We start from the raw sequence: 16746 nt of genomic DNA, 5'->3' as shown, positions 1-16746 counted from the left end.
GCAGATAATAGTGATGCTGATGCTGCCAGTGAATATGAAGACAGTGACAGTATCTTTGGCCACTTGGAAGAGCTCCGATTCATGCTGGAACAAGAAATAGGCTTTGAAAAATTCATTGAGGTTTACAATAAAATCAAGGTCTGTAAGAGTAGCTTTTCTGTATTGAAATGGTATTAATCTAATCTAATCCTTAGGTTCGTAGAGCTTGACGCGGTTTACAGTAGGAGAAATAGGAAGGAACTACAACAGAGAGTTAGAGGTAGAAGTGTGAAGAAAATTTAGAGGACTTGGGATGCCAAGAGATAAGAGTTTCCTTGATTCCTAAGTTGGAGGGAGACTTACATTTTTTGAGAAAAGCCAGGTTTTCAGATGTTTGCGGAAAACTTGGAGAGAGCTCAAGTTCCGAAGAGGGGAGGTAAGGTTGTTCCAGAGCTCAGTGATTTTGAAGTGGAGGGAGGTCCCTAGCTTTCCAGTGTGGGAAATGCCTTTTAGCGAGGGGAAGGATAGTTTTAATTTGTGGGAGGATCTGCTGGTATTATTAGGGTTTGAGGAATTCCAAGAAAGAGGGATAAAGGTATTAATGTATTCCCATGTCATAACAGTTTCCTTAAAGGGAGTAATAAACTGTATATGCAGATGGAAAATACAGTAGGCAGGTCCTGCTGTTATTCTATAGTATCTACAAAAGCAGAGTTCCTGGCTATCTAAACAAGGAAGATGTGTCCACGGATGCAGTCAGGCAAAAGCAGTTCTGGTTCAGCTTGCCAGAGCTGATGTGGATCAGGTTGAAATCTTAGTGGCAGATAATACATATTGAGAGGAACGAGAGCTTGTACTTCATGTGCAGAAAGTTTGCCTCGTCTGCTCTAGGGTCCAGTGAGCTTTGGTAGCACGAGAGAAACTCACTAGAACAGGGAAACAGAAATGTGAGAGAGAGATAAAATTAGCAATAGACATAGAAACATAGAAGATGACGGCAGAAAAGGGCTACAGCCCATCAAGTCTGCCCACTCTGCTTATCCACCCCCTGTCTATGCCCTAATGACCCAATTTCCTTATCTTGACCCTCGTAGGGATCCCACATGGGTATCCCATTTATTCATATGTCACGCCTTGCTATTTAAAATAGATTTTAAAAAAGAATAAACTTCAAAGCTACCACGGCGTAATACTGGCTTGACAAATGTATAGGTTTCTATCTTCTTTCCCCATGGGACTGTTGTGAGACCTTTGGAGTATCTGTGATTGTTAAATTTCCTCAAAACAGCTTTTAGGCCATAGTTTATGTTGACAGATTATCTTTCCTTTACCTTTACCTTTGTGAAATGCCCCAATTTCCAACACAGGATGTCTGATCCTAGTTGCAGTAATTGTGCAGCAGATACCTGGATGGTCTTTCACTTAACCTTCACTGTAAACTTTCACATGGATAGACAGCTGCATACAGATTCATATAGATAGGCACATCTAGCAATGGAACTCAATTTAGAGACAAACATGACAGCGTTTAAGACCTCTTTATTTGCACAAGCCTTTGGCCTTAACAGCAACTAATAGTATTGTTGCTCTTTTTATTATACTAGTTTTATTAAATAAATATATTTTACTTCATAATTTGTGTATTGTTTTTGTTAATTTTAAGTACCGGTATGTGGTTTCAGTGGGTGGTTTATAAGTTTATTTAATAAATAAAAATTGCTTATCCTACAAAAAAAAAAAAAGATAATCCGTAAGGCTTCTTACTAGAGTAGTTTAGAAGTTCCACAAACAACATTTCAGAATCAATATATTCTAAGAATTAAGACAGAAAGGCATTTGCTTTGCCTAAACCCTGCAATATCTGTTGTTATGCCCTGAGAACATAACACTTTATTTTTATTCCACAAAACCTTCCAGTTCTGTGCTGATAACAAAATAAGAAAAACTGCGCAAACACAGTGAGCTACAAAATCATAAACATAGTAACATAGTAAATGACGGCAGATAAAGACCTGAACGGTCCATCCAGTCTGCCCATTAGTTATACCCATTAAAAATACATGATTAATTTAACTTGACTCTTCTTTGATTTTTCTGGGTCATAGTAAAGGCCGCCTGATATTGTCCTAGATTCCAAATGCTGAACTTATCGTACAAGCTCACTCCAGCCTATCCAACCATCCAAAGTCTGGCCAGTAACATCCTTATGTTCCAAGTCAATGGAGTTCCCATTGATGCCCTCCCCAGCCTATCCTACACCAAATCACCATATATGGGACACAGACTGTGCAAGTCTGTCCAGTACTGGCCTTAGAACTTTAATTTACATCCTTTGTTTTGTTTTATTTTATTTTTATTCAAAATTTTCATCATAACAACAAACACACAAACTTGAAGAAGATTTGAAAATAATATCCAGCAAAGTAAATATGATTGATTTAACATTAAACAACAGATTAATTAATTATTTAGTCCACATATTATTGTTGGATCAAAGAACAAAGAAAATAAAGAAACAATGTTTAAATCTATTTAGACAAAATCAGGGACATAGTTAACCCCCAGACAGCCGGTTCACTACACTGTGGCTGATACAATTGAACCAATAATGACTCCGCCTCCTTCTCTGGTTGTAATAAATTCACATAATTGTTTTGGATCAAAAAATAAGAAATTCTTCCCCTCTAAAGAAATACAACATTTTGCAGGAAATTTTAAAAGGAACTGAGTACCCAGAGCCAAAACCCTGGGTCTATAACTAAGAAACTCTTTTCTTCTTTTTTGTGTTTCTTTAGACAAATCAGGAAAAACACATATAATGGAACCGAAAAACTTATCATTCAAGTGTCTAAAGCAGTGTTTTTCAACCTTTTTTGGGCAAAGGCACACTTGTTTCATGAAAAAAATCACGAGGCACACCACCATTAGAAAATGTTAAAAAATTTAACTCTGTGCCTATATTGACTATATATAAAGTAATTCACTTGAGTGCCACCGCCGCCATCGGGAACAGGCCGGCGCCAAGTTCTCCCTGCTTCTCTTCCCCGCAGGGCCGACCAACACTCGCCACCCGTTGTCAATTCTAACGTCGGAGAGGACGTTCTAGGCCAGCCAGGCAGCGATTGGCTGGCCCAGAACGTCCTCTCCGACGTCAGAATTGACGCGAGTGGCGAGAGTTGGCCGGCCCCACAGGGAAAAGCAGGGAGAACTTGGCGCCGGCCTGTTCCCGATGGCGGCGGTGGCACTCAAGTGGCTAAAGAGCCGCAGTTTGCCGGCCTAGGGACAACACTGGAGGGTGGCCAGCTGTGCACCCCCTTGGGACGTAAACCCGGGGTGGGGCAGACCGCCCCCCCCCCCACCCTGGTATGCCACTATCTGTAACTCACTCCCTCCCTATGACCAAAAATTCTCCTTTCTTCTATTCCCCATGTACACAACCATCTCTTTCCCTCCCTTTCTCTCTCCAAAGTCCATGCCTTCTGTGTCCAAACACTCATTCCCTTCCCCACCTCAGCATCTCTTTCCCTCTCTTCCTCTCTCCCAAGTCCATTTCTTCTGTGTCCAAAAACGCATTCCCTCCCCCACCTCAGCATCTCTTTCCCTCCCTTCCTCTCTCCCAAGTTCATGCCTTGTGTCCAAAACGCACTCCCTCCCCCCTTTTGTGTTCCGTGTTTGCCTCCCAGCCCATCTTTGCAACTTTCTCAGCAAAACGAAGCTCAAGCCGCGAGGCTTGTCTTCTGCTTCCTGCCTGCCCTGCCGCGCACAAATAGCCGAACGGAAGTATTCTCCGACGTCAGCGCTGACGTCGGAGGGCAGGCTTTGCTTAAGCCCTCCCTCCGACGTCAGCGCTAACATCGGGGAACGCTTGCGATCGGCTATATGTTAGCTGCAGGGCAGGCAGGAACAGAAGACTAGCCTCGCGACTTGAGATGTATTGAACTCCACGGGTCCCCCGTCCAGCTCTCTCCTGTCCACGTGGGGCGGACCGCCCCTCTCCCTAGACTGTGGCCTAGGACTCTGGGGGAGCCCGGGCCCCCTGTCAGCTCCGGGCCCCTGAATGCAGGACTGGTGGTACTGCCCTGATGGCGGCCCTGACCGTACGGCACACCAGGCAACATCTCGCGGCACACTAGTGTGCCGCGGAACAGCGGTTGAAAAACACTGGTCTAAAGTATGTCCGTAGAATTAAGTCCCTATCAAACTCTAGGGCAAAAGTCACAATAAAGGTAGATCTTTCCGTTATTATTTCAAGTGAGTCCTCCAAAAAATTTGTCAGATTTAAATCGCTGTTGTTCTATTTCTTGTCCAGGTGTAGAGACGAGCTGTTTTTCCCACTCAGAGATAAATACTGAGCCCTAATTATTGGAAGCAGATTTTCTTCTGGAATTAACAGAATTTCTTTTAAATACTTCCACATCATTGCTAACGGAGCAATTACCGGTTTTGTAGATGCAGTCATTTAGGCAAAGAAAACCCTGGTATAAATGGAAGTGCGCTTAAGGTTTAAAGAGCACTTAGGTACCAAAAGGTGCAGTTCTATAAACACTGCCTAGCGGATGATTGACAGTTGCGCTCCTCAGCACCTAACAGTTAGGTTCTGTTTATAGAATCAGGGACAAACCGTTTTGTGATAGTTTAATCATCTTAGATTGTTCCTTCTTTGTTTGTTTTCTAGATATTCCAATTTTTTCTGTATATAAGATCTTTCCTTAACAATCTTTCTCTCCAAATTTTTTATTTGATTTATTTGTTCTTGATGTTTCATAATAATCCCATGTGTGTTGGCCTGAATACTAATAGTAGTGCAATCAGCACACACTAAAGTTACTGCCTTTTTAAGATTAGAGTCCATGGTAACTATTGCCTTCCACAGGTCATCTAAATTGACTTTGGCAGACTTAGTTAGCTCCCCAAATTGAACCAGTAAAGATAAGATATTCTCACCAACTTGGGCTATGGAGGACATTGATGTTACACTATCTTCAGTGGGGGCCTGTCTCTCAAGAGACTGTTCTCCAACCTCTCCTCCGGGGATCACCAGTTGTCCGTCTTCATAGGACCGCTGGGTTGCCTCTTCCACAGCTGTAGTACTTCCTTCAGGTTGGGGAGGAGGCTGCCTTTGGATCAGGCTCAGAGAAGCCTGATCAGAGCTAAGGTTTGCTGATGAAATTGGCACTCCTCCCAAAGTCTGGGTCGTCCCTGGAGTCTGACACATAACTCCGGCTTCTAACGTCGTCTGTATCATGCCTTTGGAGCCGCTGATCCCTGGAGGTCCTGGTCGCGAGGCTCCCTTTCTTTTCCCCATCGCAAAACAGCGAGGGAGAGTCGGTGAATCTCTCACTAAGCAAAACGCGTCCCAGTGAACATGCAGGTAAAACAAGACAAACTGTGAAGCACGGAGCTACGTTTCATGCTTCTGCCTCAGTCACCATCTTGGATCAACCCCTTTGTTTTCTAATTTGAGATCCTCTATGTTTATCCCATACTTTTTGAATTCCATCACTGTTTTCCTCTACACCAGTGTTCTTTAACCAGCGGTCCATGGACCAGTGCCGGTCCACAGGGCCAGCATGTGCATCAGGCCCAAAAAAGTGTTTTTCAACCGCCGGGCCACGGTGCGATTGATGCGGTGTTATCTTTGAGCCAGCTCCCTCTTCCTAACTGATTCAATGCACAAAGCCACGGACAGTGGCTCCTACAGGCATCCTGCGCCTGAACCGGAAACCTTCTCTCTGACGTTGCAACGTCAGAGGGAAGGCTTCCAGATGAGGCACAGGACGTGCAAGGTGTAATTAGTACTATTATGGGGGCGGAGTTTGGGGTGGAGATTGGGTAGAGAAGGGTGGGGTCTGGCCCACGACTTAGCCCAGTGTTCTTCAACCTCTGGGCCACGGATAGATGCTGGTCCACAGAATAATTATTTTATTTCTGCCAGTCCATAGGTGTAAAAAGGTTGAAAGACACTGCTCTACACCATTTCCCTTGGGAGGGCATTCCAGGCAACTACCACCCTCTCCATGAAAAAGAATTTCCTAACATTGCTCCTGAGTCTTCCTCCCTGAAATCTCAAATTATGCTCTCTAGTTTATTCCCTCTAGTCTATTCTCTTCTCTGGAAAAGATTTGGTTCTATAGTAATACCTTTCAAGTATTTAAAGGTCTATATCATATCTCCCCTGTCACTCCTCTCCTCCAGAGACTTTGTGGCTCTGGGAGAGAAGGTGCGCAGTTGGCATTCCTGTCCATCCTCCATTTCGAGGGTAAAGGCCAGGATAGAGAAGCTCGCATCCTAGAGATAAATGCGTGGCTATGTGGATGATGTCGTCGATAGCGTTTTGGCTACCTGAACCATGGGATGATTTTCCAAGGGCTGCTGAACAGGTATTGTGTGCATCTATCAAAGAAGGGAAGAAGTGTATTCGGCAACAGGCTGGCTAATCTACTGAAGAGGGCTTTAAACTAGAAGTGATGAGGCAGGATGATCAAAACCCCTAGGTGAGTATAAGCCCTCAGGTAAGTAAATCACTGAATACCTCTACAGAAGAAGGGACAATGTCTGGAAAGCAGTATATATTAATGCTCGAAGTATGGGAAACTACAAAAGATCACAGAAAGAGGAAGACGGGCAAAAATATCTGGAAAAGTTAAAAGACGCTGGTCGTGTAGTCAGGAAAGCAAAGACACAACATAACAACAAATTTCTAGACCGCATAGTCATAAGTTTGATGTGGTTAACAAAAGGTTATGTTAAAAGTACATATTGTGTTGTGGAGAATACAGCAGGATCTAATTAGTCTGAAATCTTGTAAACAGAAAAGTTTTCAACAGTTTTCTAAAATGTTCATAAGAACTGGATCTAAGTAGCAGTGATCGAAAATCTTTATTATAATGAGCTGCAAATGGAAGAAAAAATAGCTGACATGGTAAAACGAGGAGACAACATTTTTTAGATATATTAGTGATAGGAAGAAGTACAAAAGTGGCATTGTGAGACTCGAAGGTGAGGGGGGGGAGAATATGTAGAAGCTGATAAAGAAAAGGCTGAATTGCATAACAAATATTTCTGTTCTGTGTTCACGGCTGAAGCACCGGGAGCGGGACCGCAGAAGACAAACGTGAATAGGGATGGAAGACTGGTAGACCCTGATCGATTTTCAGAGGGTTGTGTTCGTGAGGAGCTAGCTAAAATAAAGGTAGATAAAACGAGATGGGGCCGTATGATGTACATTAGAGGGTACTGAAGGAACTTAGGGAAGTTCTGGTGGCTCTGCTGACTGACCTTTTCAATAAGTCCCTAGAGTCAGGAGTGGTACTGGAGGACTGGAGAAGGTCAGATGTGGTCTCTCCCCACAAAAGTAGAAGTAGGGAATAAGTCTGACTTCTGTGGTAAGCAAATTAATAGAAACGCTTTTAGAAGTGCTTCTTTTTGGATAGAGAGACGCCGCCGCGTTCACACGCACAGTTTGCAGTACATTGCAAGTTCATAATTGTCCCCTGAGGAAGGCGATGATATCGCCGAAACTTGGAATCTAGTCAGGATTTTATTTTTTGGAACTTTGCTTGTTTTAAGATTTGTTATATAACTTTGATACAAACTGCAAATAAAGGCTTTGTGACCACAAGTTGGATTTGACATCTCCAACGCCTCTCTTTGTTGGTTTTGCTTTGCCTCACGGCCTGGTACCTTCTTTCCCTTACCCTATGATCATTAGACCTAAGCATTCTAGTAGGAGCATAAGGAATAAAAAGTCTCATCAATGAAGGCTGGGGCATTAAAAAGAAGTGTCTTAAGGGTTAGTAAGCATATGTTACAAGTTATTCAATGAGAAACCAGAAGCCAATGGGATTTTTTAAAAAGAGGCAACACATGATCAGATTTTTTTGCTTTCATAATGAGTTTAACAGAAGCATTTTGGATAATTTGTAGGCGCCTTGTTTCCTTTTGGGAAATTCACTTAAACAGGGAGTTGCAGTAATCGATTTTGGAAATCACCAGAAAATGTATTAATATGTTAATTGTTTCGGTTCTAGAAATTTTGAAACTGAACGAATTTGATGTAGTCTATAAAAGGTGGATTTGACTATATTATTGATATGATCATGATATGAAAGTTTCTGATCAAAAATTATCCCTAAGATCTTAATAGTGGTGACCATCTGAAGAGTAATGGGGTAATTTAGTTTAAATCCATCTTTCCATGGAAAGAGCATTATTTTCAATTTGGTCACGTTAAGAGCAAGCCTATTGTTATTGAGCCACTGATGAATTTGCTCGAGTTTATTGATGATTGATAGGACGTCTTGAAAGTTTTCAGAATCCATAGGATGTAAAAGTTGAATGTCATCGGCGTAGGCAAAAGCATTAAATCTGATGGATTGGCAGAGAGGCATCAGGGGGGCTAGAATGATGTTGAACAATAGCAGTGAAAGAATGGACCCTTGCGGAATCCCATAATTGGTGGTGAAATTTTCTGAAATAGAGTTGTTGAATGAGACCATCAAGGATCGATTAGAAAAGTAAGATCTAAACTGCATGAGAACCTGATCAGAGATTCTGATAGATACAAGTCTTTCAAGGAGAAGGATATGATCAACGGTGTTAAAGGCAGAGGATAGATCAAGAGAAATTAGAAGAACAGATTTGTAATGATCCAGGTGATACAGAATAGAAGTTGTCATGCCTAAGAAGGAATGTTCAGTGGGATGATGCTGCCTAAAGCCTGTTTGGTTGTAGGATATTTGTTTTTCAATGAATTCAGAGATCTGATTAAATAAAACTTTCTCTGTTAGTTTTGCTAAAAAAGGAATGTTAGCGATGGGTCTGTAATTTAATTTTTCATCTTCGCTTGTGAGCATATTGCAGAAGATGTCAATCACAGCTTTCCAACTTCTGTCCCCTTCAGTTCTTCCTTCTTCAAACGAGCATGAAGGTGTCTTTCTGATCTGTTCTATTTCTTTATTTTTCAGTTTTTCAATAATTTTTTTGCAGTGTTAGAGAGAGTCAATTCAAAGGAGCCAAAAAAGAAAACCAAATACAATTTCTGCTGTGTTTGAGGAAAAAAAGCAGGAGCTCCTTTGTAATTCAGGGTTAGAAATTTAGAAGTGACCATGTCAAGTATGATGTCAACAGATGCCGCCTTTCATTTCTCTCCATATTTTATTTTTTTGTGTAGGCCATTCATGAAGATGAAGATGAGAACATTGAAACATGTTCAACAATAGTTCAGAGCATCCTGGGCAATGAGAATCAACATTTATATCCCAAGATCCTTCATTTGGTCATGGCTGATGGAGTATATCAGGAAGGTAATATGTGCTCTTATTTACACAAATGTGTTAACATTTTTACATTATGAGGCTGACCTTAAAAATACACTCTTAGATTCTCTTGAGTGATGTATGATGCCAAGTACCCAGCAGATTTGAATAACATACAAGTCAGAGACATCCATTCTAATGAGAACTTGAGTTTTCTTATTGTTCATGCCAGACCAGTGGATTATGATTCCTTGCCAACAGATAGAGACAAAAAATATAAAGCTTCAAGCTGACTTCAGTGCCCTTATGGCGGGATTGTACTACTTTTAGATTCTCAGTATTTCTCTTTCTTCTTCAGATGTAAAAGAAACTACAAGTAGGCTACTTCTTAGTAGACTATGGGCCCATGTTCCTGGCAAACCAAAGACCTAAGAAGATGGAGCATAAGCCATGCCTGGGGAACATTCTAGAAGATTTTCAAACAAATAAACCCAAAAAGGAAAAAATGTCAAAAATGCAAACAACTAGGAATTCCTTCCCTAAGTGTAAATAGGAGAGTGAAGCGGTTGAAATACTAAAAAAAATTTTTATTGGAATGAGAGTACTCAGTCAGTATAAACTGGAGCTTGCAACAGGGTATTTACGGTACTTGTGAAACATCCCAGGATCTCTCTGTAGTGTGCAAAAAAGTATTAAAGTACTCCTAATCAGTGATAATGTCCAAAATATTCAAATGTGAACAATAGTTAAAATAATAAAGTTTTTCAACCGCTACAATCCTACACTAAATGTAGTCATTCAGCATTCAGTATCAAATAATTATGTTATTTCCAATTGTATCAACGTGACAAAAGTAATCAAAAATTAGCTGGAAAGTTTTCAAACTGAAGCATAGTACTTATCTCAACGGTATAATGGATACTGTGTCCCAATTACTCCTTGCTGTTTTAAGTTTGATGGAGCTCCATTTCGAAGGAAAATCCCCCTCTTCCTCAGGAACTTGAGCACTGCTTGTCGTTGCCTATAATCCAATCCAGCGATCTATGAAGCTCAAATAGCAGAGTAAAGATAGGGAACATTCTAAGCAAGTGTTTTGGGGTGATTTTTTTTTCTCTCCTTGGAACCAATGTGGCTGGGGTCTTGAGTTCCCATAACAATGAGTGCAACACAGGTAGTGACTTTTCAGTCTTTGTGGGCTTCTTACTGACAGCTCTCTCTCTCTCTCTCTCTCTCTGTTCTTGGAGACAGACAAGCTTATGAAAGAAAGGCTTTCAGCATTACTTCTACAGATTGCTTCATGGTTTCATGTGGTGCTATGTCAGGTTTGGACACTGTCAAGGAGCCTGAAGTGCTCATTCTTCCTTTTCTGTCCTCTTCTTTTTACCATTATGCTTGGTGGGGTTAGAGGGAGGTGATGTGCTGCAAGTAAGGCATCATGTCAAGTAATGAACTACAAATGCATACAATAAATATCATCCCCCCCCCACACTTTTACTAAACTCCAGTAGAGGTTTATACCATGACCTGGAGCACTAAATGCTCCGAAGCTCATAACTTCTCCACTGCACTGGCTGATACATATATACCAGCTGTTGGATCACATCTAGTTCCTCTTCGTCAAGAATTTAGATAAGTGTATTTGTTACAATTTGAAATGTTGTGGAGCCTCAAATAGCTATTTATAAGCTGTATGAAAAGAAAAAAATATATTTAAAAAATGAATCTGGTGATGGAACAAGAAGAAATATTTCCCATGTGGATTGAGTTCTCATTGAAATATATGCTCAGCTGTAAGTCTTAAATTTTTTTCAAATTGAGTGGTAAAGCATATAAAAACAATTGGGAGTTACCGTATTTTTTGCTCTATAAGACGCACCTGACCATAAGACGCACCCACCTGTAGAGGAGGAAAAACCAAGAAAAAAAATTCTGAACCAAATGGTGTGCCCTGTACCCTGTTCCCCCCTCTGGTGGTAGGCCGGGACAGGGTACAGGACACGTCTAGTAGTGGGCATGTTTAATGATAGGCACATGTCCCAAGCCAGCCAGCCCTCCCCCAATACCTTTTTAAATCCCTCCCTCCCTAGACAGCTGTCTCTGTGTTTTAATCATCCCCCTCTTCCCCGGTACCTTTTTAAATCCTTCACTCCCTCACTAGCTGTCTCCTCCTATTTCCCGGCCAGCTGCGCACAGGTCAGGAACGTGGAGGTCAGGCGTGAGCTTTCCGCGCTCCTGCCTGGCACCGCACTGCTTTCTGAATGGCTGTTGTCAGTTCTTGCACTCCCACAAGAACTATCAGCAGCCAATTAGAAAGCAGCACAGGCCCAAACGGGAGCGTGAAAAGCTTTGCTCCTGACCTCCGCGCTCCTGACCTGTGCGCCGCTGGCCGGGAAATAGGAGAAGACAGCTAGCGAGGGAGAGATCACGTTGGACCACCAGGATGTTTTTAACAAGGTACAATGGTGGGGGGCGGCGTGCAGGTATTTAAAAAAGGTACAGCAGTGGGTATGCAGGGGGGTGTTTCCACCCACTTTTGGGTGGAAAAAAGAGCTTATGGAGCAAAGAGGAAAATCCTATACAAATTAGAATACTCTCAGCAAAAATGTGTTTACTTGTAGCCATATTTGCCCCTTTTTATTCAAAGGCAGTTGGCAGCCAGGGAGTCTCATTTGCAGGGACCTCTATATGTGCTCAGAGAAGATAAAGTTGCTTACTTATAACAGATATTTCTTAGAAGATAGTAAGATACCAATTTGCACATATCCTCTCCCCTGGAGTTAGCTGTTACCAAAAATACCTTATATAGATCTGAAGGGGGCCCTATGGAAAGTCAGTAGCATGAGGACATTCTGGAGCTGATTCTAGAGAGTTGCGCGGGGACAGAAATCCCACCCGTCCCCGTCAAATTCCCACCCATCCCGTGAGGACTCCCACCCGTCCCCGCGAGGAATCCCTCCGTTCCCACCCGTCCTCGTGAGGAATCCCCTAAGTCCCCGCCCGTCCCTATAAACTTCAGAAATAGTTATTTCAGTTAATTATGCTACTGAATTAAAGGCTCTGGTAGAAACCCATTTAAAAATAAGCAAAAAGACTTTATTAATTTGGAAATATTAATTGGGAAGAATACATACTTTGTAAACGGGTTTCTACCAGAGCCTCTAATGTTTATAAATTTTTATCAACACAACTAATATACTACTTTATCCTGAAGTAAAAAAAGAATGTTTTCCTATCTTTGACTCCTGGTTTCTGCTTTCCTCATGTTCTCATTCAATTCCTTCCATCCACTGTCTCTCTTCTCTCTGCGTCTTCCATTTGTTCTGTTACTGTGCCTCTCCCTTTCTCCCCCCTTCCAAATTGGTCTGGCACCCATCTTCTTCCCTCTGCTCCCCCCATAGTCTGGCATCTCTGTCTTCTTCCCTGCCAGCGTCTTCTCCCCACTCTCTCTTCCCCATTTCCTTTCAGCGTCCTTCTCCCCTCCATCTTCCCCATGTCCTGTCAGCATCCTTCTCTACCCCTTTGTCTTCCCCATGTCCTTTCATCGTCCTTCTCCACCCCTATGTCTTCCCCAGTGCTTTCAGCGTCCTTCTCCCCCCCTCAGTTTTACCCATTTCCCTTAAGCGTCTTTTCTTCTCCACTCCACCTTTCCTCCCTTTCTCCCTCCCTGCCCCTTACCTTTGTGGCGCATCCCCACCCAACCGACAACAGAACAGGCCCGGTCGGACAAACCTCCCTGCCCTTTAGCCACGGATCTAAATTACCTTCTTACAGTAGCTGGAGTATTGAAGCTGCTGTAAGAAGGTAATTTAGATTTGTGGCTACAGGGCAGGGAGGTTTGTCGGCCGGGCCTGTTGTCGGTCAATCGGGGGAAGCGCCACAAAGGTAAGGGGACCTGACCAGCTGTGCACACTCCCCCCCCCATGGCTGCACCCGGGGCGGAACGCCCCCCGCTTTGGTACGCCACTGCCTTCTCCCTACCTGCCCTGCCGCACACAGCCAACCAGAAGTCTTCCCGATGTCAGCACTGACGTCGGAGGAAGGGAGGGCTTTGCTTAAGCCCTCCCTCCAACGTCAGCGCTGACATCGGGGAAGACTTCCGATTGGCTATGTGTGCTGCAGAAGGGCAGGCAGAAAATGGAAGATGAGGCCTTGCAGCAGGGCAGGTAGGAAAGGCATTGAACCCCGCTGGATCCCCGAGAGCATGAGGGGCGTCCCCAAGGGATCCCCGCGACCCTAGGGGGCGTCCCCACGGGATCCCTGTGACCCGAAGGGGGAACCCGCAGGTCCCGCGGGATTGCCGTCGTCCCCGTTCCCGTGCAGCTCTCTAGCTGATTCTGTAAGTTAGGTGGCAGTAGATGCCCTACTGCTGCCTAACTTAATTAGTTTAATTGGCATTAATCAGCACGGTAATTGACCATGTCATATAAAACCTCATTTTAAAAAAATTGTAGGTTCCCAAATTTTGTCTGCAGAGGTGCCAAGCAGCGCCTAAGTTCAAAGTAGGTGTGATTTGGGCTGGAAATGATCTTAGGCATTATGCACGTCAAACAAGGGCACCGTTAATGTAGGCCAGGGGTGCCAAAGGTCACTCGCGATCAACCAGTAGATCGCGAAGGCAATGCGAGTGGATCGCGAAGCCCATCCTGGGCTCTGTGATAGACTCGCTTTCTACCTGCATCCCGATGCCGCAAACAGGATGTAGAAGCTCCGGGCCGATCAGCTTTCCTCTCCTCGACATCAATTCTAACGTCAATCGCTGTCCTGGCTGGCCAGCCAATCGCTGCCTGGCTGGCCTGGAACTTCTGACGTCGGGGAGAAGAATGCTGGTTGGCCCAACGCTTCTGCATCGGAAAGCAGGGAGAGCTTGGGCAGCAGTGGCTTGGGGGCCTGTTCCCCGATGGCGGTGGCAGTGGTTTGGGGAAGGGCAGGGAGAAAGAAAGAAAGAAAGGAAACAGAAAGAAAGAAAGGGGGGCAGGGAGACAAAAAGAAAGAAGGGGGCAGGGAGAAAGAACGAAGGGGAGGGGGCAGCGAGAGAGGAAGAAAAAGTTGGGGGAAGGAATGAGGTCTGGACTGGAGTAGAGGAAGCATACAGTACGCTGAAAGAAGGGAAGAAATATTGGATGCACAGTCAGAAGAAGAAAGTGCAACCAGAGACTCATGAAATCACCAGACAACAAAGGTAGGAAAAATCATTTTATTTTCAGTTTAGTGATCAAAATGTGTCCGTTTTGAGAATTTATATCTGCTGTCTATATTTTGCACTATGGCCCCCTTTTATTAAACCGCAATAGCGGTTTTTAGTGCAGGGAGCCTATGAGCGTCGAGAGCAATGCAGGGCATTCAGTGCAACTAAAAACTGCTATCGCGGTTTAGTAAAAAGGTTTAGTGTCTATTTTTGTATAGTTGTTATTGAGGTGACATTGCATATTTTAAAGTCATCTGCCTTGACCTCTTTGAAAAAGCCCCAGAATATAAATGATAATTAATATTTTCTCTGCATACAGTGTGCTTTGTGTTTTTTTTAAATTTTATTGTTGGTAGATCATTTTGACTTGGTCATTTTAAAAGTAGCTCACAAGCCCAAAAAGTGTGGGCACCACTGATGTAGGCCTTCAAAACCCTGGCCTACGTTACCAGCACCTATGTTTAACAGTAGCTGCAATTATGGTAGTGGTGCTTATGCATCATTGACACGCGGACAGTGCCATTTTTGTAGGTGCCATCTCCAGAATCCGGCCCTCTATGTATACTCACTGAGAACACACATAAAGCTTTGGAAGCTTATGGGAAAAATTCAGTCCTGTGTTCTGCTGATGTGCCTTGCTGTACTGAGAGTGTTTGTTATAAGCAAGCAGCTTTCATTCTTATTATTAAAATAGTGAATACATTTTTTGAAAGGAGAGTAATACATTTCAGAAAAAAATGGATCTGGAGTGAAGCCATGAGCTTGTGAAAATTGAATTACCAATGGGATTAATAATTATGATTGTCCTGCCTTAACGTAAGATGCTGCCTATTAGATTAAAAAAATACATTCTTTCATAGCAAAAAAAATAAAAAAAGCTCTTTTTTTTTCTCTATTAACTTCCTTGTGTGTTTTATTTTTTCCTTTGGCAGACAATGATGAATAATTTACACTCAGGACATTTTCACGCTTTGCCATATGCTGCTGGGGAAGAACAAAGGCTCCAAGTTTGTTACAAACTGGTATTTGATATTTTACTAAATGTAAAGTGTTAAAATCATTTCTTGGAATGTAGGACATAGGGGAGAGATTTTAGAGTGAAGCATGCTGACTGCATGAAGGTGAGAGGTCAGGTGGACAAGCCATGTTTTAATTTATGCTTTTCCTCTGTATTTTCTCCATTCAAAACTGAACAGCTCTACAAATCATATGATTTTGAATATATAGCCCCCCACAAAAAAACACACAGAAGCTTTTGTAGAATGTGTGTTAAAGCTGATAATATTCAGCTATCATGTAAGAAGGTGACCTCTACCATGATCTTAGACATTAGATTTAAGCAGTGGCTGTAGAAAAAAACAGGTTTGTGATAGACCTTTTAATGTACTACAGAAAATAAGATATTACATGGACCAATTTATAGCTGTTCTGAGAATAAATTTGCATTTTTAAAGATTTGTTTTCTGTATATTTTTTTTCCTTTCCCTGTTGTATTGCTTTTCAAAGATGTAAGATAACACAGTCTACAGAAACTGTTGGAAAGGTTTAATTATTATTGGCAACCAGACCTGGAAACTTAAAAAGAGTTAATCTATAGATTATCTTGTATCACTCACTCCCTTTTTTACTAAGGTACGCTATGCGTTTTAGCGCGTGTTTAAGCGCGTGCTAAATCTACAAGTGCACTAAACGCTAACGTGTCCATAGACTAACATGCACACGTTAGCGTTTAGCACGCGCTAAAATGCTTAACGCACCTTAGTAAAAGGAGCCCTAAGTTAAAGTTGATATTATGTATATTATTTCTAATGTTCTAAAATAAAGACTTAATTTTGTATGCTTGTCTATTTCTCTGGTGTCTGTGGTCATTTCTTGCTATATGAAGAATATACTCGAAGAGAGGGAATAATCCATAAAATGCAATAAGGTACATTACCATAGGAATAAAGGCCTATATTCTATAAGCGGCGCCCTACCTGCGCCTAAATCCCCTCCCCCTTTTTTTATCAAGCTGTGTAAGGGTTTTTTTATTGCAGGCCGCTGTCATAAAAGCTCTTGACACTCATAGAATTGCTATGAGCATCGGAGCTTTTATCACTGCGGTTAAAAAAAACCCCTAAAGCAGCTTGATAAAAAGGGGCTTTAAGTTGAAAAGATCATTTAAAAAAAAAAAAAAAAGCATTTAAAAGGAAAAATGTAGGCAGCTAACGCCAGAAGTGGTGTTAGGCATTGTAAAGCACCTCCAGTGGCACGATTTACATAAAAGGTAGATGCTGGAAATGTAGGCATTGAAAACCCTGGCCTACATTTCCGGTACCTACCTTT

The 16746-nt window shown here is 42.5% G+C and overlaps 1 protein-coding gene across 9 annotated transcripts in view; it reads left to right on the top strand.

Annotated features, from left to right (window-relative positions):
* Window positions 1-16268, top strand: part of NEK1 (NIMA related kinase 1) — a 312305-nt gene extending 296037 nt beyond the window's left edge. For all 9 annotated transcript variants that reach the window (XM_033942264.1, XM_033942234.1, XM_033942215.1 and 6 more), the window contains 3 exons: window positions 5-138; window positions 9152-9284; window positions 15354-16268. In XM_033942264.1, the coding sequence (XP_033798155.1) occupies window positions 5-138; window positions 9152-9284; window positions 15354-15367 (281 nt within the window). In that variant the 3' untranslated portion in view covers window positions 15368-16268. The remainder of the gene's footprint in view (window positions 1-4; window positions 139-9151; window positions 9285-15353) is intronic.
* The last annotated feature ends 478 nt before the right edge of the window (window positions 16269-16746 follow it).

Source organism: Geotrypetes seraphini, chromosome 1 (genome assembly GCF_902459505.1).
Source record: "Geotrypetes seraphini chromosome 1, aGeoSer1.1, whole genome shotgun sequence".
Lineage (NCBI taxonomy): Eukaryota > Metazoa > Chordata > Amphibia > Gymnophiona > Dermophiidae > Geotrypetes > Geotrypetes seraphini.
The sequence above is the reverse complement of the archived record's forward strand: the minus strand, read 5'-3'. Positions and strand labels throughout refer to the sequence as shown.